The sequence below is a fragment of the Notamacropus eugenii genome, chromosome 1 (genome assembly GCF_028372415.1).
Source record: "Notamacropus eugenii isolate mMacEug1 chromosome 1, mMacEug1.pri_v2, whole genome shotgun sequence".
NCBI classification, from domain to species: Eukaryota; Metazoa; Chordata; class Mammalia; order Diprotodontia; family Macropodidae; genus Notamacropus; species Notamacropus eugenii.
This window is the reverse complement of record NC_092872.1, coordinates 102,815,478-102,837,551: the sequence shown is the minus strand read 5'-3', so window position 1 is coordinate 102,837,551 and position 22,074 is coordinate 102,815,478. Positions and strand designations below refer to the sequence as shown.

General features: G+C 39.2%; 1 protein-coding gene across 10 annotated transcripts in view; it reads left to right on the top strand.

Moving 5' to 3' along the window:
- The window catches only part of APBA1 (amyloid beta precursor protein binding family A member 1), a 278,713-nt gene that overhangs the window by 224,586 nt on the left and 32,053 nt on the right, over positions 1–22,074 (top strand). For 4 of the 10 annotated variants that reach the window (XR_011967451.1, XR_011967450.1, XM_072611193.1 and 1 more), the window contains 7 exons: positions 1,347–1,442; positions 2,214–2,303; positions 7,457–7,496; positions 11,410–11,555; positions 17,667–17,699; positions 18,839–18,925; positions 19,718–19,903. Coding sequence is in view for 8 of the 10 variants with exons in the window: in XM_072611193.1 (XP_072467294.1) it covers positions 1,347–1,442; positions 2,214–2,303; positions 7,457–7,496; positions 11,410–11,555; positions 17,667–17,699; positions 18,839–18,925; positions 19,718–19,903 (678 nt within the window). In the remaining 2 variants the exon portion in view is untranslated. The remainder of the gene's footprint in view (positions 1–1,346; positions 1,443–2,213; positions 2,304–7,456; positions 7,497–11,409; positions 11,556–17,666; positions 17,700–18,838; positions 18,926–19,717; positions 19,904–22,074) is intronic. The other 6 variants (XM_072611227.1, XM_072611212.1, XM_072611207.1 and 3 more) reach the window with 6 other exon arrangements.

Genomic DNA, 22,074 nt, shown 5'->3' with positions numbered 1-22,074 from the left:
AAGCTTCCCTCCTCCCTTCCCTCCCCAAACAGTAAGCAATCTAGCATAGGCTATACCTCTTACATTCATTTGTGGGAGAGGTTTTGTTTTGTTGTTGTTTGTTTGTTTTGTTTTTAGTTTGGTTTGGTTGGCCCAGACTGTGATTTCATCTTTGCAAGGAGTACTGGGTGGTGAAGATCTGTAATATTATAACATAGGGTTCTTTTAAAATTCAACTTTGCTTTCAGTTCCACATTTTCTTCCTCCCTCACCCGTTGAGAAGTTGAGAAATATAAAACCCATTGCAACAATGAAGTCATACAAAAGAAATTTCTGTGTCAGCCATGTTCCAGCAACAACCAAAAAAGCCAAGAGCAAAAGGAAGAAAGAAAGGAAGGAAGGAAGGAAGGAAGGAAAAGAAAGAGAAAGAAGTTGGTTGGTTGTTGTCTTTCGTTCTCGAAGAGGACCAAAATGACATCCCCATGATAAACTCACGTTTCAGTGCGTCTGACCATGGCTGATCAGACCAACAGGAGCTCAGAGTGCTCTACAACAGACTGGGCATAGATAGTCTGTGTGAACAGTTGGGGTGGTTACTCCAAATTTGTGCATCCTACATTTACTTTGTTCTGTCTCAGTTCTGCTTTGCTCATAGAGCATAGCACCCTTTCTGATGTGGGTACACCATGCTGAGCGGTTATGTGCCAATGACTCCCATGTCCCATAATCAGATCCAAAGTTCTTGAGAGAGACTTTCTTCTGGCCACCATGTGATCACCTGCCCCATGTGAGTTCTCCATAAAATAGTCTTTTTGGCAAGTGTACATTTTACATGCGAACAATGTGGCCAGCCCATCGGAGTTGCACTCTCTGAAGCATAGTTTGAATGCTTGGCAGTTCAGCTCAAGCAAGGACTTCAGTGTCTGGTGCCTTATCCTGCCAGGTGATCCTCAGAATCTTCCTAAAACAGTTCAAATGGAAGCGATTCAGTTTCCTGGCATGGTGCTGGTAGGCTGTCCATGTTTCACAGGCATAGATTTTACCATTTTACTATTTACCAACCATCCAGTATTAAGGAATTGCCTAGAGACATGGAGAGATTGGGTGTCTTGCCTCTGATCACAGGCAAAAATTGTATATGTTGGAGGCGGGATTTTCACCTAGATTTGAGTCTCATCCTTCCTGACTCCAAGGCCATCTTTATCTACTCTAGCCATGTTACCCAGAGAAATAATGACTATAAAAAACTTTTTAAACGTTTGCACAATTATGTTCTGCCTTTCTTAGAGCTCTCTGCCCATCCCCAAAACCAAGAGGTTCACTGAATCACTCAGGTTTTCCTGATTTTGTTTCCTTACCATGTCCAGTCTCCATCTCCTGATTCTTCCTCTCCCCGCGGTGCTGAATCGTCGAGCAGACAGCATCACCAAGATGACCTGGCAGAATCCTCCAGTAACAAAGAGGTAGAGTGTAGCCATTGTCAATATCACTGGTCCTTCTCTTTCTAATTCCAGTTCATTTTCATAATTCTTTTGCCCTTTTTCTCCTTCCTTTCTTACAGATTACAGAACCAATTCAAAGTAGGGGAAAAAAATTTGGCTTTTAAATGTGTTCTCTAATGTATTCCTTTTTTTGTTGTGTTGGTCTGTTCTTGTGATTTCATTGGTGTTGTGAACTCCCCCGAGAGGAAACCTCCTTCATCAAAGTTGGTAGTCAACTTTGCCAAATGGTAAAGTCTAATTTAGAGGGTTGTCTGGGGTGGGAGATAGATTTAAAAAACAAAAGCAAAAAACCCAACCCTCTTGCCTCTCTGATAACCTGTCTTGACATCTGATATTAGTAAATTGTGGTCCTTCCCCATTATATATTTACTTCCATTTTAAGGGAAACATGATGATGATGATGATGGTGATGATGATGGGTGCTGACTCAGCTTTTTAAAAGGGGCTAAAGGGAGACAGTATGTCATAATGGATAGTGGGCCAAAATTGGAGTCAAGAAGACATGTTGCCTCTACCATTAGCCTGTGGACTTTAGGCAAGTCACTTAGATAAACACTTGGATGCAGACAAACTCTTTACAACTCTAAGTACAGGTTTGGTACAGAATGTTTCTTTCCCAGGGAATTCCCTACTTGATTGGAATCTTAGGTCTTTACTTCCCCTTAGAGAGTTCTAGAACAGTCTAGAAAAATTGGGGCTTAGGTACTTGACTTGTAATTTCATTGGTGTAAGGAACTCCTAGAAGAAGAGATCCTGGGACCCATGCTGGTCAGCACCCACTATTTTTCCAAGACTCCTGCAGAGAGGCCTCTGATCTCATTGGTATGTGACCTTCCTCTAATTCTGAAACAAAATACCTTTCGCTGAAGGAAAACTGTAGTCCTCTCTTTGACCTCTTTTATACTCTTAACAAATAAATGCTAGCACTAATTGCCACTTGTACCTATTAATAACCTGATACTGAACTCTGATATCATCTGTGTGGGAGCTCAGTCGCTTCTCAGTATTGCAGTTTATTGCAGTTGTCTAATTAACACAGAAAGTATTTGTTTAAAAATTTAAAATACAAAATGAATGATTGTGTTGTGTTATTTTTTTCCTTTTGCTAAAAACAAGATAGATACAGATAACTTACGTTTATTTACCTTCAGTAAAATAATCTGTTACTCATGAGGGGAAGCATAGCCAGGTAAATAGAGATCGGGGTTTGAGACCTTTTTGTGACACTGGGGAAGGTTACAGCCTCTTATGTTGTTCAGTCATTTCAGTCATGTCCATCTCTTTGTGGCCTCATTTGGGGTTTTCTTGGCAAAGATTCTGGAGAGGTTTGCCATTTCCTTCTCCAGCTTATTTTACAGATGAGGAATTGAGGCAAACAGGGTTGGTTAAGTGACTTGCCCAAGGTCACACAACTAGTAAGCTTCTAAGGCAAGATTTAAATTGCGGGATGTGAGTCTTCCTAGCTTCAGGCCAGCTGCTCCATCCACTGTGACACCTACCTGCCTAAAGTTGCAGAGCACTTTGAGAATCTGCAGCGGTACAGGGATTTTCTTTTTTTGTTGCTGTTGTTAGATAATTTTTTATTTATTTTTGTTTGCTTGTAGCATCATCGTTTCTCCCACTGTTCCTCTTCCTTCCCTCCTAGGGAGCCATCCCACATAAGAAATGGTAATTTATAAGGATTAAAAAAACAAAGAAGAAAAACTCAGCATAATTGATCAAAAATACGTGCAATACTTGTGAACCTCCCCCCTCTGCAGAATGATTGGATGGGTGTGTCTTCTCGTTTCCCTTCTTCTGAGACATGCTTGTTTATTATAATTTTGCAACATTCACTTTTGGGTTTGTGTGTGTTCTAGTTCTTTATGTTTACGTTGCTAGAGTCCTGTATATTATTTTCTAGGCAGTGCTTACTTCACTGTATCAGTTCATATGGATCATCTCCAGATTCATCATGTTCATTATTTCTTAGACAATAATAACATTTCATTATATTCATGTGCCACAATTTGTTTAGCCATCCCCCAGCTGATGAGCATCTATTTTGTTTACACGTCTTTGCTATCACTAAAAGTTCTGCTATGAATGTTTTAGTGTATGTAGGAACTTCTTTCGTTGTCTTTCTTGGCCTATAAGCTCAGTAATGGCATATCTGGGTCAAAAGATTGTGGGTATTTTAGTCACTGTATTTGCATAAATCCCAAATATATCTTGAACACCAAGACCTCACCAGAGAACTATGATACAAAGATTTTTTCCCCATTCATCTCTTACCTTTTTATCCGAGGTACATTTATTTTGTCTATGCTGAAACTTCGCAGTTTCATGCAAAGTTATCTAGGTACAGGGAATTTCTTACCTGGAGCCCCCCACATTAATGAAATGAAAATAAAAAACAACTATCTGTAGGGAGGTTACCCACTTTTTACTGAACACCAGTCAAGGAGGAATGTTGTTTTTTTAAAATCAATCAGAATTAAACTTAACAAACAAACATTTCAAATGTAGTACATCCCATTGTGCTTTATAATCTGCAAAATGCTTCACTCTACAACAGGACTTACTAAACTATGACCAAGTGGATGGCTCGGCCCTCTCACCAGCCTACTTGCTCAATTTTCCCATTTTCTGCCTCACACTTAATTTATAATGTATGACTGAGTGAGAAGGAAATGGAGAGAAGAGTCAAGAACGGCAGCCCCACAGGCAATAGCAATCAAATCAAAACTTGATAATTGCTTGAAAGGCCTGCAAGTGTTTGTGGTAAGTGTTGATTAGATGCAAATATGTAGATGAGTGTGTGCCCTCCTAGGCCTCCTAGCAACTCCATTCATCTGTAGGTGGCCTTCAGGAAAATCCCTAGGAAGATTGCTGCTCCGTAGCCTTTGGCTTTCTCTGATCTAGGAGTTTAGTGCCTTTATTAAATTTGCACTTGACTACTAAGGGTTAGGTGACCCCATTAGACTCTTTCTGCCCACCTAGTAGAAAACAAAATGCTAATCAGACGTCTTAATGTCCAACTCTGGATAACGTCCATACAAGCAAATGTTAGTTTTTCAGTTTTAGTAAGGATTGGCCCTTCTTTCTGCATGGTCTTTAAAAAGAGATGATTTTTAAAAACCTTCCATGCTTGCAGTAGGTAGCCATTCTGTAGATTTAGGAAAATAATTTTCCCATTAAAAACATACATGGATGAAGCATACTACCTACTGCCTGCCAGAGAGGTGATAGTCTCCGGATACAAAATGAGACTTTTTTTTTTTTGATATGACTAATTTCTTACCATGTTTTTGTTTTTCTTTCTCTTTTTTTAAAGTGGGGGGGGAGTAGATACTTCTTCATTAAGAAATTTTTTGGAAACTGCTTCAGAATCTAGAAAATATAGTCATCATCGTCATAACAGCTAATTACAACATGCTAGGCCCTGTGTTAAGTGCTTTACAGCTATCTTATTTGAACCTTACAACAGCTCTTGGAGGTAGGGACTACTGTGATTCCCATTTTATATATGAAGAAACTAAGGCAAACGGGTTAAATGACTTGCCTAAGGTCACACAAGTGTCTGTTTTGCTCTAGCCACTGCACCACCTAGCTGCCCCAGTCATGGACTAGTGATGAATTTATAGATATGAAGAAACAGGGGGAAAAGCAGTGCCATCCTGTGTTTCTAAAAGGGTAGGATTTTTTGTTTGTTTGTTGAGCTGTAGAATGATTCTTTTTGTATTCCGGTCTGTAACCAGGAGGCTCTCCTTGAGTTTAGCATTCAATAAAGTATTCATTTACCCAGTTAAGATACAAACAGATCTGGGTTGGGTAATTGGATATAGCCAGGGGCTGAGTCACTCTGGCTGAGCAAAATGGACATCTCAGGCAGATAGCCACCTAGCTCAGGGGCACAAATTGCATTTAAAAGTCTCTAGCCTTGCCAAAAAGGACTGTCTTTCCTTTGGAGCTATTTAACTGACTGTCAAGTCAATCAGAATTACATTGGCTCTGCTGCTGTGCTCTCCACAAAGTCAGATAACATATTTGCTGTCCTGCTTCTGTTGTCTGTGGATTAAGTGAAAGTCAGATTGGTGGAACAGACTTGTAGATATTTATTTGATGGCCCTCTTTTCTATAGGCTTCCATTTTTGGTTTCCCTTTAATGCATTTCTTTCTATAGCTGCATTGTCAGCGGATAGCCATTATCCCAAGTTTCTTGTCCCCTTGGGTTTATCCCTTAGGTTGAAACACAGTTTACCCTTCTTCAAACTGGAAAGACGTTTGAGGAATATCCCGACTCTACTTTTGGAATAATGAGCCATTTCATTACATTGGACACTCTCCATGAAAAGTTACCTCTAATGAGTTGCCAGATGTTACACATTTCAAGATTAACTTGAAGGTCTTTTACTCTTCTAAATTATGTTAGATTACATGTCATTAGCTTAGACCTGAGTAGTTTAGATAACATTCAACATTTTCATTTCTAAAGTTCTCTGCGGATGTTAGCTAATTAATCCTCTCTTTTGCCCTTGTGAGGCAAATACTGCTTTTTCCATGTTTCATGTGAGGGACTCTACCTGGAAAATGAATGAGTACCTTTGGCATCCTCACCCTCTCCTTCCTACCACCCCTCCTACATCAAGAAAGTGTTTAGACCCAGACCAGAGATTCGGGCCTTGACGTTCATTCCCAGAACACAGAATTCTGCTGTCTCTCACAAGAAGAATACTTTGTAATAAACATTTAGGATCTGGTACAGTCCCGGTGTAGAAAAGTTAAAGGTTTAATTAATTAATCGGTAAACATTTTTAAAGCACCTACTGGGTGCCAGCCACTACACTAAGCCCTGGGAATACAAAATGACACAAAAAATAATCCCTGCCCTCAAAGAGTTTAAAACCTAAAAATACCACTTTCACAATTCCATTCATTTCAACAGACTTTTTTTTTTTTTAAAGGCACATACTATGTGCAAGTCAGTTAATCACTCTATGCTGTAGACAACCCTCTAAAACCAAAAGTCACAGAGAAGATACTGCTCCCAACCTATATTAGGAGAGGGAGTTCCCTCACCTAGCAGTTCTCAGTACTAATGGAATCACAGGACTAGATCCTATCCCTAAAGACAAATTCTCTATTTCTGCAACATGCTGATTTACTCTTGAGACAGTTGGGTTTTTTGTTTTTGTTTTTAAGAACCAAATGGTAAGTATTGCTGCCGTGAGCACAGCTTGGCATATATGGTGATCTGGAATTTCTGATGGTTTTCCAAATCCTTGTACCCATTGTCCTGTGAGCCCCCTAAGTTAGAGTATTCATCCGGGCTCCTATCTAGTGGTGCCTGGTTTAGGAAGATTTAAGCGTTCATTCCTTATTCCTTTGTTGTATTCTCATTTTGTAATAGTAAGCTGGAGTGATTTAAAGAATGGATGATTTCCAGATAAAGTAAATTAATAAATGAACAAGGAAGAGAATAAGGAACCCCAAAAAACATCTGGGGGGAGGTTAATCTGGTCTTTAAACAACTGCTTCCCTGTGGAAATTCTTAATTTCTGTAGTTGTGGTCATGCCCACACTCAATCATTTATTAATGGAAATTCCAATTTTTCAGAATATAAATTACCTTGTGTTTTTGCTACTGGCCAGATCTCAAAATTAGAACCATTCCTGACATTCAAAAAATGATTTTCTTTTTCAACTCACAGAACATAGAAATTGAAAAACTTCCAAAGGTTGCTGAACATGGATTCTAAGACTTCCTACTTGTCTAAAATGCTAGTGACTTAGACAGCACTTAATGATAACCTCTAATGATAAGTACCTATGTTTATATGCATTTCAACTTTATCTAAAAGATAATGGTTGATTCCCCCCCTTAATAACTGCTATTTGGTGGTGTTTTTATTTTTCATGTTGCATAGATGGGTTATTAATGCATATATGAGCATGCTTTCCCCTGTTTGAAATCTTTTTTGTCTTAATTACAGTCAAGGAAAAGCTTGGCTTCATTCCCAACATACGTTGAAGGTAAGATGGGAGAAAAAAATAAATCAAGCACTGAGTGATTTATAAATCTTTTAGAACTCAGCTGAATGTAATGCTGTACTTTAAGAGAATATATCATCCAGGAGGAAGGAAGGTTACAAGGTGACATTTTAACAATCTTCACTGATTTAGAATGATAAAATCATAGCATTTTAAAGCTGGAAATAACCTTATTTTGATTTATGTAGAGTCGACTAACCTTTTCGTTTTGTATTTGAGGAAACTGAGGCATAGAGTGAAGTGACATACCCAAGGTCCCACAACTAGTCAGTGAGAAAATTGTGACTAGAACTTGGGTCTCCTGGTTCCCATTCCAATGGACCTCAGTTTTAAAACATCTCCAAATGGAAATGGAGGGACTTAGATTAGCTGCAAGGAATGATTTACCAATATGCCTAGGTTGGTCATTTAAAACTCTAATAAGCTACTTAGAGAGACCAGTCTATTTTAAAGATAAAATATGCTCCAGTTTTCCTGAGGAAACTCAAATATGATTTAAAGGACCAGATGTCTTTTTGAGGTGTTCTCCAACTTTATAATTCTATAGGTATAAACTGAGGGAAAACTGAAGTTGTTCATCTGCACCATTGAAACCCAGAGTAGTAACAGTAGCTACCACCTGGGTGGTTGGGTTTGGTTTTTTGTTTTTAAGTTGATTTCCTGCATTCTGGTTTAAAATAAAAACAGCAGGAACAAATCAAGAAAGCAAAGGGTAATCTGTAATTATTAGAAATCTTGTCTGAGCTAATAAAATCTCATGCTAATGTCTTAGTTTTTTCTAATGAGACATTTTAATCAATCAGTAAGCATTTTTAAAACCTTAAATTCATATCAGCAACAGTGTATTCAATGTCTAGGGGTTGTCAAGTACCTAACAATAGCATGATCGTATATTTGTTCTATGGTATGTGTATATTTGTCCACCTCCACATCAAACTAAATACAGTGAATTACACATAGAGGTAAAATTGCTAACAGAAATTGCTAGAGCATGTCGCATCTAAATCTGACCTTTCAAAAAAAGTGATCGTTCCAATATCTAATTTGGTTTTTAATTCGTACGGTTAGAGTAAATACTAAACTCTGAGGTGAATCCAGGCTTTCTGTTAGAACGCATTACAGTGGAATTGATTGCATACAGTTTCACTGAAGGTTAAATGAAGTGAAAGCATATATCAAACCTATTATTTATTTAAGACCAATATTTTGGTCCCCCAGATGCTTGGTATTTATCCAGTCATTTCAGTATTATCTGAATTACTTTGAAGTGCATGTACACACCCACACTATTTCAGAAGGAAAGGAAATATTTTCAAAGGATACTTAGTTCTGGGTTGTGGACGGCCATGTAATATGCACCGGCAATTAAGACTTACTGGAAAGAGTTCATTTCTGTTTTCTTTTTTGGGCTTATGACCTTTTGCATTCTTTGTAGCCTTTTTCTTTTATCCCTATGAGCATCATGTTGTCATAAACAACGGTATTTGAGCTGCAAAATAATTCCATCAGTAGGATAGGGATAGTCGCTGTACATCAATATTACATAGCTTAAAAATGTCTTTTGATATTGTAGACAGGTATACACTTCCCTGGTGTATGGTTAAGGCTTTTGCTTGTGTATTATGGGTATTACCTTGAATTCTTATCACATCCATAAAGGCTAAAAGAGAAAAAAAAAAGCTTTTCATCCCCAGTAACTCATTATGGAATGTTGAGTATGGATCTCCTGTGATTGAGGAGAGGGATATGCATTTCTTATAGTGTTTGCTGCAGAAATCATTCTTGTTAAAAACACCAAATAAGCCATATAACAGATTCCCTTATTTAATTAGTAGCTAGTGCTTTGTTAAAGATTTTTTGGGGAGACTGCTTGACTCTCTATTGCAACTACTGTACTTGTAGTTTGAGGAAAATGAATGGATTATTTTTTCTCCTGCCTTGGTAAGCAGCTTATTATCTGGAACAGCTGTTTGAGCTCAAGACGAGTTTGGCATTTTCAGGTAAAAATTAAATTCATTGGAGAATTACTCTGCAAGAGGAGACATGATCAACTTCACACAATCAAGGATTGTGTCCATGGCCAATGGACCAGGAGCAGCATCCAACTTAAATCAGCAGACTTTTATTAAGCACCCACTATGTGTTGGTTGCCATGGTAGGCAAAACAAAGTCCGTTCTCTTTGATTGCTAAATTGAAATTCAGTTGGAGGAGCTAGGGATGTTTGTCTTGGAGAAGAGGATATCTTTTCCAGTAATATTTCTTATCTTTAATTATTTGAAAGGCTGTCAAAAGGAAGTAGAATGCAAGGATTTGAAAGAGTTCTCCCCATGGCCCTCCCACAAGCAAAACTAAGATAGCCATAGGAGCCACAGGATTTACAAGCAGGCAGACAAGGCAAGGAAGGACTGGGTTCCCATCCTACCTCAGACACTTATCTGTGACCCTGGGCAGGTCAGTCAGTCAGTTAACATTTATTAAACACTTACTGTGTGCCAGCCACTGCACTAAGCCCTGAGAATACAAAGCAAAGTGAAAAACACAGTCCTTGCTCTGAAGGTGCTCCTATTCTGATGAGGGAGACATATGTAAATAATTATACATATGAAATATATACACTGTGAATGAAAGGTCATTTCAGAGGGAGGGCACCTGCTTGGGAAGGAGGATACAGAGGGAAAGGCCTCCTCCAGAGGATGGGATTTAAGTTGATTCTTGCAATGAAGGAGGAAGCAAGCCAAGAGATTTGTCGTACTCTGTTCTGCACCTCAGTTTTCTCACCTGTAAGATGAGGGAGTCATCAAGGGATGTTGAAGATAGGGATTTATGCTTCAGATAGGACCCAGAACGAGGGAACTGTTAAGATTCCTTGTACCTTTACAGAGCCTGTGATTATATGGTTATTTAGTGCAGCAGAACTGAATTCTCTTAAGAGTCAGGAAAAGATTGGTTCATTATGAAGTAGGGGAAAAAAATTGGAGGTCTGCTTGGGTTATATTCACGGTGTTACCCCTAATTAGCTGTGGACCTCAGTTTCCTCATCTATGAAATGCGGAAATTGGACCCTTAGAGGTTCCTTCTGGCTCTACTATTCTGTGATTTCTATGGGGCAAGATATAAAAACCTTAGGGAAAGAAGACAATTTTTAAATCTAAAAGTGATATACTAAAAGGAAGTTCTACCAAATAAATTTTAGTTTAAAATGGGGCTTAATTGTAAATCATGGTTAGTAGACTCTGCAGTCTTCTTTTAAGAGCCTATACCCCTATGAAAAAAAAATGTAATGCCAGTGGCTTACTAAGTACATTATAGAGGAGAATTTGGTGTAGAGTTAGTCTTTATGGCTCCATCCTGGGAACGTTGCTTTGTACAACTATCATGGTGGGCAGTGTGAAATTAACTGATAGAATCAGGGCAGAGTGCCATTAAGAAGATACTGTAACCTTTGGAATTCACATGCCCCTTTTGGGATATTTGGTCTCCCAAACTCTAAAGACAGTTGTGTAAGGATGTGATAGGGAATAGGGAATGATGTTTTACATTCACCCAGCAAACATAATCACCATGCTTTATGTCTCATCTAAATACTTTTTCATATCATTTCTCTACATAAATTGTAAGGGAGTAGGGAAATTGCTATAAAGGGAAAAAAAATGTCTTCACTTTTGTTTGAAAACAACCCATTAGTGAGGATAAAGAAAAAAATAGATTACCTTTTCACCAGTTTGTCAGAGTACACTGCTGGATAGGCAGATTGAGTGAGAAGCCTAGATATGCTATTAACTTGTCTGAATGTGTTAGTGATAGTGAAAAGGAACGTAAAGTTGAGTAGTTTGTGTTCTGCCTGTCTCCAGCAGAATGTGGCTTTGCTCACAGCTGTGGTTTTCTGTATTACAGTTCCAGGCCCCTGTGATCCTGAAGATTTGATCGATGGCATCATTTTTGCAGCCAATTACCTTGGCTCCACCCAGCTGCTTTCTGACAAAACCCCGTCCAAGAATGTCCGAATGATGCAGGCACAGGAAGCAGTAAGCAGAATCAAGGTAAGCGTCTGTGATGTGTTGTTATGTTGTTTGTAGGAGGGATTTAAAACTATCAGAGTGGTTGAAGGTGGAAGCCCATCTCTTCCTTGAGGAGTTTGTATTCAATAATATGAGTACCTCTTATAGTGAAAATCAAGGGTCTGACCCAGTTATGACCCCATACTCCCTTAGATCATGTCCTCACTACTGAATCTGGAAGAATCTGAAAGAGAAGTGGATTGAATATTGTAACTAGAACTCAAAGATTTTATTTTCATTGATTTCTTATGCATTCTGGTTATACAAGAGAGTATCAGACTCAGGTACTGAGTAGCAAAGTGATTTACACAGAGTAGGTTTGATTCTTCATATTTATTTATTATGGACTTTGTTTTCATTTAAGCCTTAGATACAATTCGTAGATAGCCCTATGCATTTAACCAGGAGCACTGAAAACCCAGTTCATTAAGGAAAGCATCCCTGAGAGGAACAGTCATTTATTTCTACCTTTGTAACTACTAAGAGTTTAAGCTCTGATTTTAATAAAGCATTAGGCTTGAATCCTTCAGTAGGTAAATTGAAGCTTTCTCTTCTTGGAGGTGCATTTTTAAGCCACAAGTACCTTTGAGGAAACTTGGCTACCCACCTCCTACTCTTTACCTGTCTCTTCCTCGGACACATTCCTAGGGTCCGCCATGGTGCTTGCCTGATAACTCTGGAAGGAGAAAGATGGGGAGACAGAAGGCAGTAGCCTAGGAGTTAGAGACAGTGCTGAATTCATCACTGAACAAATGTCCTTAGACTACTTAATGTGCAAGGCACCCTACCAAGAAGTTATAACAGGTTCCTGTTCCCACAGAACTTATGTTCTGGAAGAGGAGACAAGAAACTCAAAGGTAACTGGAATTATGCAAGATAATATGTGATAAGGGCTAAATGATTCCAGACAAAGAAAAGATAGTTCAGCTTAGTCTTAGTGGAAAAGACTTCTTGAATGGAAATTCCCTGAATGGGACCATTAACTGGTCAGAGAGCTGTTCAGTAAGAAAGGTGAGTATACACATCAAAGGACTTAATAAGTGATTGTTCATTTTAAAAAGGTATAACTGGCATCTTCCATGATGATTTTAGCATTCTTAGCTCTCTTTCCAGGGCTCACCTACTCCGTAGCCTTTATTTTATGTAGAAAATGAGACCCAGAGCATCAAATGTGGGGATGGGGGAGGCAGAGGGAGGGCAGGGGAATAAGCATTTATTTAGCACCTACTGTGTGCCAAACACTTTACAAATTTTGTCTCATTTGAACCAGCCCTGCAGGTAGGTACTATTATCATCTCCATTCTATAGTTGAGGAAATTGAGGCAAGCAGAAGTTAAATAACTTACCTAGGGTTACACAAGTACTAAGTAGCATAGCTGAGATTGGAACCCAGTCCTCTAATTTCCAATCCAGCCCTCTTTCCATATTTAATTTCCAAGATCCAGAAGACATCACTTTGCCACTGCCCTTAGTTTAGAACACTCCTATAAGTCTTCAGCTAGCTCAAATGTTTAAGTGTTTGAAATAAAACACCTTCTGACTTTTATCTAGGAAAACACATGTTAAATCTAATTTGAATCTTTCACATATTGGCCTGTGGTGGTATCAGAAGATAGATCTCATGCACAATATATTTTTTTAATCCTCTTTCCTCAGTGGTCTTCAATAGGGTGTTAATTTTTCCTTTTTAAAATACATTCAGCTACCAGACACAGATCGGAAAATTTGCTTTGCATTTTTGCAGGGTTGACATCCCAAAGTTTCATGGTCCACATGAACATGAAGTAGAAAGCTCTGTCAGTCAGAAACACAACGTTGAAGAACATCTAGTTACAAAGATATTTTCATTCTACCTAGGATTCAGATTTGGAGGGGAGAGGTAGGAATTGAATACAGCTAGGACTTGATTTGTGCAAAACATGAACTCCACCCCGTAGTGGTCACACCTATTCCAACCCACACTATTCAGAGAAATAATTATGTAAAATGTGGTCATTAATTCCACCCTAACGGAAATATCTTGTGTGAATTTGAATGATGCAACCACTTCAGAGGATTCACACTTATTAGGACCTAGCTGTGTTTGCTTAGAGCAGTTTTCTGTAGCTAATTAATTTGTGATAGAATGGCAAATTTATTTCATTAATGACTCAGAAATATCATTTTAGAGAGTGCTTATATAAAAGCATTGCCTTCCATTAAATATTTTCTACCTCATTCCTTTTACATCCATTTAAATTCTTTTTTTTTTAGATTAAAAGAGCTTACACCCAGCCTCCAGTTTTTAAACTTGAAGAACTAATATGTCCAAAAATTTGATTTTGTTGGATTGTTGGAATTAGAGAGAATATCAGCACATGGAAACACATACATTTGGGCCTTGAGATGTTTAGAAACCTAAGTTGGATTGTGTTGCTATGTATCCAGAGGAACATCTGCCCTGACATACATAGAGCTGCACCTCCCAGGCACCAATCATGAAGGAAGGTGTCATACTTTTCAATACCTGCCTGACATTTCAGAAATGAGTGGGTAAGTGCCCTTTGCACTGCTTAGCTAGAAGCATCAAGAGGAGGAAGCATTTGAGCATCTGTGCCTTAGGTCTTAAAGGGCAGCACTCATATAAGGAGAGGAGAAGAGCAGTATGGACTTTAAAAAAAAAAATCCATTCATCAGAGTCCTTAATAAGTGGCTGAACTGATGATAAAAATCTCTGAAGAACAAAGAAACAAACCTCAGGACATTTTCCCTTCTTTGTTTGCTCTCCCATCAGACCAACCACTCCCTGTTGCCCCTGATTTACAGGATGCTGTTTATTCTGCGGTTCATTGCAATTACCTGCTTAAACTTTGTGTGATACAGGAGCTTCCTGCTGTGACCTGGATATCCATGGTCCATCAGCTAGACACTATCCCATTGGAGATTTTTGACTTTGAAACTGACTTTCATCCTTTTTATTACCAGCATTGCCACGTTACACTCATGTAGCACTAACTAGACTGAATTAGCAACTCCCAGTGGAGTCATAATTACAGTCTGTATACTTACTGTTACTGAGAAAATTATTTTTTTACAAATCCATTAATGAATAGAAGTCTGAGGACTATTAATAATCTACAGTATCCTAAAATATTATTATTGCTAATAATACTGAGAGGTAGTATGGTGTAGTGGGTCAGCATCGAAGCCAAGAAGACCTGGGTTTAAGTCCTACAGAGCAAGACACTCAAAGCTCTAGGCAACTTTAAGAATATAAGTTTCAGAGAAGGAAGGAAACAAGCGTTTGAAATACGTGCCTGTCATTTGCAAATATTTTTTTCTCATGTAATCCTCACAGCAGCAGGGTAATAGAGGCAAGTACTGTTAGCATTCTCATTTTACAGTAGGGGAAACTGAGACCATGGTTAAGTGACTTAGCCAGGAGGTGTTTGAGGCTGAATGAGCTCAGGACTTCATGACTCAAAGTCCACTGTACTACTTGGCTATCTTGCAGGTTCTGACCTAAATTGGCAAGGAGTTTCCTCACCCTACACCAATGAAATGAAATAATTTCATTTAGCATTATTTCTGCTGACAGTTTGCTCTAATATGGCACGTTAAGGTTTACAAAGTGCTTGCCTTAAAAGTAGGTAGAGTAAATATAATTTCCTTCATTTTCTAGATGGGGAGACTGAGACTGAGCTTAAATGACTTGCCCAAGCTCATACAGCTTGGTTATGGTTACACAAGGTAGAGCCTGGTTTCACGGTCTCCAGGGGACTTGCCCCTGCATCATTTGACCTGAACAGTGAAGAAAAAGAAGGAATCTGTGAAGCTGATTTCTTCCCCCAGTATAGCCATTTTAGAGAGATGGATGAGTAGTATCATAGCTGCATGTGAATGACCCTCCAGGGTTAGAATTTCTGGGTGTTATTGACCTTTTCTGCCATAGGTATTCCTTTTGGCTTTTGTTTAAGAGCACCAGTGCATGAGTCAGGAGGACCCAAGTTCAAATCTCACCTCAGACATTTGACACTCACTAGCTGTGTGACCTTGGGCAAGTCACTTACCCCCAATTTCCTCATCCTGAGTCATCTCTACTCATCCTGATGAATATCTGGTCACTGCATTCAGATGACTCTGGAGGAGAAGTGAGGCTGGTGACCTGCACAGCCCTCCCTCACTCAGAACAAAGTCAAGCGCAAGTCATGTCCTCATTTCTTTGACGGCATGGTCTTCTTTAGCAACAAAGGATGAACACACAAGAAGTGATTATTTTCTTCGAGAATCCCCTAGATGTTTCCAGGAGGAATCCCTTGGCCTCTTTTCTTAGATTGGGGAAAAGAGGAATCAACAGCAGTGTTCATTGTGAAGTAATTGATCTCAAGTGAGTTTCTCTACACAGTATGCCATTTTTTCAACTCAATGGATATTTCTCCATTCTTTCTAATATTGTGAGGTATAAATTAGTTATGCCCTGGGCCAAGATCATGGATTGTATCTTGGCTTTCTTTGGTCTACACATTTTAGAACGCATCCTTGTCACAGCTGCATGGTTAGTCACTCATATATTTTTTATACACTTGCCTTTCATCATTTACTTATAAAAGATATTTTCCATCCTTAAGTGGGTGACTTAAGTTTAAAATAAAAAACAATTTCCCCCAAGAGTTTCAATTTATTTGCAGAATGGAAGCTGTTGGTGTGGCTATGGTTAAATATGCAATTTTCCATTTTACTTAGGTCACTCAAGAGCCAGCTGGGTAGTAAGCCCTAATTAATCACATGAAACATGAGGATTTAAATGGATGCTGCTTTTTCTTGCTTTATAATGCATGTTCTCATTATGCTTTCTATGGACCACTTTTCTCTAGTCTAGTTTATAATTCAGGCTTTAGGCCAACTTATCTTTTTCAGCATTCTATCCAAATCATAAATGTAAGTTTGTTCCAAATCACTAGGATTTCAGACTTGATCTGGTATTATTCCAGCTGCATAAAATGAAATAGACTCAGTATAAATTATTTGAAAGGACCTTTTGCTCAAGTCATTTGTACATTGGATCTGCTTCCCTTCTGACCTGTTCTGAGGGGAACTTTGCCCTCAGTTTTTTTGGACATCTCTGCTGTGATTGGCATATCTCACTTCATGGGACCTGGCCAGCATCTGCTTCTTCAGGACATCAACTAGGTTTTTTTGTCAAAGGATACTGATGATTTGTTTGGTAGGACATTCAGTCCTGGATTATCACGGTCATTGCAGGGTTAAAAAGATGAAAGCTCCCTCCAGAATTCCAGAAACGGTTATTTAACGTGAGAATCTCGGCAAACACAGGGTGAGTCTTTCCCTGGCAGCTGTCTTAGGGTCACCAAGTTGTCATGTTGTACACAACCTGAGGAAAATTACTTTTTAGATGCTAAAATGATTACACCATAATTAGATCATATTTAGGGGGTAACCCTGCAGCTGCTGCCTTCCGACTTCTTCAGAGTCAAACATTCATCATGAACTTAAAAACATCCATGAAAACTATTTAGTGAGTGCAGGCTATGGGGTCTGCTAGTTTTTCAGGCCTTCCAGTGCCTAGGAAGTGATATTTGATGCCTGACTCATCCCGTTTCTCCACAATAAGGCAGCCCAGCAAATCATTAATTAATTAATGAAGCAGAGATTCCTGCTGGAACTAAAATGAGCTCTCCTACCAGGTGAGTACCAAACCAAGATGGCGGTCCCATCACTTTGAGGCAGCAGGGTCTTCAGATTTTTCATTAATTTGATAATCATTTATGCAGGACTGGTGTATACAGAGTTATAAAATATCAGGAAGAACCCTTAGTAACGCTTTTCTTGTAAGGAAGAAAAAATCTTAACTAGTTCTGGACACATTATGGCTAGTGACAGCAGGGTTTGCTACTGAATCCATTCTTAGAAAACTGAATCTCTTCAGAGTGAAATGTTTCAAGGTCATCCTTCTCTCCCCCAAATCCAAGTAGACAGGATAGTAGACCAAGCCCTTGGGGTCAGTTTGTAAATCCCCCTCCCCTCTTTGACTTGGAGTCTCTGCGAATCCTTCTCTAACCATTCTCCTGTCTCTGTTTATTCCATGCTAAGCAGATGGCCCAGAAATTAGCCAAAAGCAAGAAGAAGGTGCAGTACTACAAACTCATCAGCTTGGTGTTATGCCTGTCCTTTTCTTTTATTTAATTTCGCTTTTCCTCCTCTTTTGTGTTTTTTTGTTTTTGTTTTCTGCATCCAGCAAGTTTCTGTTCAGATTTACTTTTGAGTCTCCATATAAAACCAGCATTTCTACCAAAAAAAAATCAATTGCCGTTAAACTGGCCATTTTTAGTTGCTTGTCATTTGCCATTTCATGTTAGAGCCAAGAATGAATGACAGGGCAAAGATTGGAAATACTCCTTGGGTCAGGCAGTAGTAGCCCCCGTCTTTTCTACCCATTAAACAGGATTGATACGAAAGGGACTTGGATTCCACTGTAGCTTAACTCAAAAAAAGTTTCCCTTCACATTTCAGCATATGAGAGTTTCGTTCGATTTGTGGATATGTCAAATTGCTGGATGCAAAAAAAAAAAAAATTGACAGTACCGATAGATACCCACACATAGACACAACATTCACAATTCAACCCAGAGATAATCCTAACTGAGGAGTTCTGTGTATGAAGCTTCTAGGTGCCTATGAACTATTAATCTCAACAGCACAGGCATTTTGGTCTGTATCTTTATAAATTGTATAACTTCTGGAGTGGATTGTTGCTAGAATGATTCTTGTTGCCCTTGTGTGATCCTGAAGACCTTCTTACCAGAACTGCATTGAAAGATCTTGATTTGCACCTCCCCTCCACATTTTCCTCAGCAGCCCAGGCTTGGGACCAACCCTAAGTGCCCCTGGGCTGTTGGTATCAAGATACCCTGGCTGAAAGTGCCCTTCTCATTCAAATGAGGATTGGAATCATTTCTTTTTTCTGTAGAGAATGCTTGTACAACTCATTCTTGCTACAGTGGGTTACACTGTTCCATTGGGGGAAAAACAAAGGGAATTAACTTTAAAAACAAAGCCATGTAATACAATGATTCTAACTCACTTTCATGCCTACAGCCCCAGCTTCCATAGTTTTGTCTCCCCTTCAGCTTTTGCAAGCTCTAATATATTTTCTGCATTGCTGTTCTGGTGACTGTGTCTTGGTTCCCCTGTTTGTGACTTAACCTATTTCTTAAGGATGCATGGTTACACAGGGGTGTTAATATGCCTCATGGTGCTTCTTTCAGGCTCCTGAAGGAGAATCTCAGCCCATGACAGAAGTGGATCTCTTCATCTCTACCCAGAGAATAAAAGTCTTGAATGCAGATACACAGGTATAGATAGGGGACAGCCTTTCCTGGGGTTGAAACTTGGCAGGATAGAAATTTCTTGCCAGCATCCTAGATGGAAACCCTCCAATCTACTGGAGTTAAATTATTTTCTTTTTGTACTATCATACAGAAAAATTCCTTAACTCTATTGTACGAGCTATGGAAATATAAAAAATAGAGAGAATATGTCAGATATTTATTTGAAAACTTAAAGTAACTTCAAATAATTTTTTGATGGCTCTGTTTCAATATAATTGATTCTCTTTGTAATCTTTTGTATATTTATACATTTAAGAACATTATTCTGAGAAGAATAATATAGCTGCCAAAAGAGAGGTCATGACACAGAAATGTTTAAGAACCCCTCGACTTAAAATATCTAAATTCAGATCCATAAATTCAGCCAGGTCAGCCTGGTAAGAAGTTTTTTTGTTATTTTAAAGTATAGCCATCCCCACAAATGTTTTACAGCATCTCTCACAAATATTACACTGGTTGTAAAAATGAATTAAATTAGTTTTTCTTTTCACCTACCATAAATTGATTCCCCACTACTGGGGAGTAGCTGAGGGAGTATTGAGAAGGCAAGGATAAGGCGTCCATAAATCTGGAAACTAGGTCTTTATGTTCAACACAGCTGTCCCTGTACTGAGGGTTATTTTAAGGCTGTTTTTCACAAGCCCTCTTGAGTGAGGTGTGGAAAAAGCACAAATCTGAGATAAGTGTGGTTAGATGTCACCGCCTGTTCTGGTCCCTGACCGTAGCATTCCTCTTCTCTCCCTGCAACCCTTCTAGGAAACAATGATGGATCACCCTCTGAGGACCATTTCCTACATTGCAGACATTGGGAATATTGTCGTGCTGATGGCCCGCAGGCGAATGCCCCGTTCCAATTCCCAAGATAATGTGGAAGCCTCTCATCCATCCCAGGATGGGAAGAGGCAGTACAAAATGATCTGCCATGTCTTTGAGTCTGAAGATGTAAGGACTGATTTCCAGGGGGTTGGTGGTGTAGTTGGGCAAAGGATTTCTCTCCTCTTCTGTGATGTTGAGCTGAGATGAAAGGAAGGAGAATTCAGGGATGTGCTGGTAAATGTTTAAGAACTGACCCCTTCCTTCCCCCACCCCAGAAAAGTACATATGACATATTAATATGACATAGTACATATTAAGTTTAATTTGCATTATTAACATTTTCTCCATCCCTTCCTTTAAGTCCAGATAATCAATGAAACAATAGATCCAGCCCTGATTTGTGGCATTTGCTGATTTCTGAGATGTAAGTCGTCATAAGGAAAGCTTAACAATCAACTTTTAAGAGCCTATTTGAGCTGGTTCCAGCACACCCCTGATTTATTTTCATAGAGCCACAGAATTTCACAAAAGTAAAAGGCTTTAAAAAAAGTCATGTAGACTCTATAGGCCCTTCATTTTATAGATGAGAAAACTTAGGCTCTGTGAGTTGAGTGTCTTGCCCAAGGGTTCACAGAGGTAGTCAGTGGCAAATCTTGGAATGGTGCTAACAAAGTCAGGAATCACCCAGTTCCTAGATCAAATGCTCTCCCCATTGAACATGCTACCTCTCCCTCCTATCGATGGGCTAGTTTTCTTTCCCTTCACAAAAATGTATATTCCCTGCCTCCGGATAAAATCCTAGACTCTCCATACTTTTTAGGAAATAGAGAAAATTAGTTTGTATTGAGACAGTGTGGCTTAGTGGATAAAAATCTGGCCTCAAAGTCAAGAAGACCTGCGTTTGAGTCCTTCTTCTGAAACATTCTGACTGCATGACCTTGACTTCTCAGTGCTCCATGGCAGAGGGGTCATACACACCCAGAAACGTAACTGGGAGATATTTGACAAAATAAATAAAAATACAGTAGAACATAGAAAAGATGAATATGTCGTTTTATAAGTCAACATGCAGCTTACTGGAATCCTTACGTATGGTTCAGTGGCCCCTGTTTTCTCTTTGAGTTTGACACCATTGTTGTAGATAAGGTGTAGAGGAAAGATGCATTGGTAGAAGAAAACAACACTAAACCCTGGCAGGTGGTTCTCTATCTCACTGGAAGGATTCCAGGAGGTGACTGATTCCCAGCTCCTACGAGCAGTTTGAGTGAATCACGTCTCCCTTCTAAAGGGATCTGGGCAGCCTGGGCTTGGGGGAGGAGAAGAGAAGGAAGTTCAGGAGGAATGACACCCATTGCTCTATTTGCTGGTTGTTCTACCTATAAATTGGTCTGACGAGAAATGTCTGGCTTGTGACAGAACTTTTGGTGGGGTCGCCTGTCATTCATCACTTTTTTTGTGTGTCTTTGGACACCCACCCCGGAATCTAGCACGGTGCCTTGCACAGACGAGGTGCTTCATCAGTGCTTGTTCAGTTGAAGTGCACCATGCATTGGGCAGTGTTGGAGCAGCAGGGGCCATTTCCAAATCCTTGGTGGCACTGAAGCAGGTCTCATGTCTCTGGTTTTATCCTTCAGATGAGGCCATCATATCCATGTAATTAATAGACTTGGGTTCTTCAGCTCTCTGACAAATAAGAAAATGTTATGTCGGTACTGTTGATGATGAAAAATGTTATTTTTTTTTAAGTTTGCATTCTGCAGTGAATAAACCATGTTCTCCGTAGGGGGTTACAGTGGAAAATTAACTTTGGTGGCCTAGTTACTTGACTCCCTGAAAAAAGAAATGGGTTTCTTTTCCAATAAATGTTCCTCTGGTGGGGAAATAAATTGCTTCTTTCCAAGTGCTTAGTAGTCCTGACTAGAAAAGGTTATTTTAGAAAGGGGGACCATAATTTACTTACCTGAAATTTTGCTAGGACCGAATCTGTTAGCATCTTTGTAATCTTGACCATTCATACAGTCATTAAAACTGGAAAAGACCTCGGATGACCATTAGGTTCCCCTACCACCACCCTGCCTTCATTTTTAGAGAAAAGGAAACTGAGGCTCAGAGAAATTAAAGTGAATTGCCCAGGGTCACACAGCTGATAATTGCCTCAGGCAGGATTTGAACTCAGTTCTTTCCAAGTCCGGTGAGCTATCCAATAGGCATTGCTTCCTCCCTCCCTTTTCTTTTTATCTAAAATGATGCCAATAAGTAGGCATCAGGTAAAATTCCTCTCCTTGCCCCTGAATCAT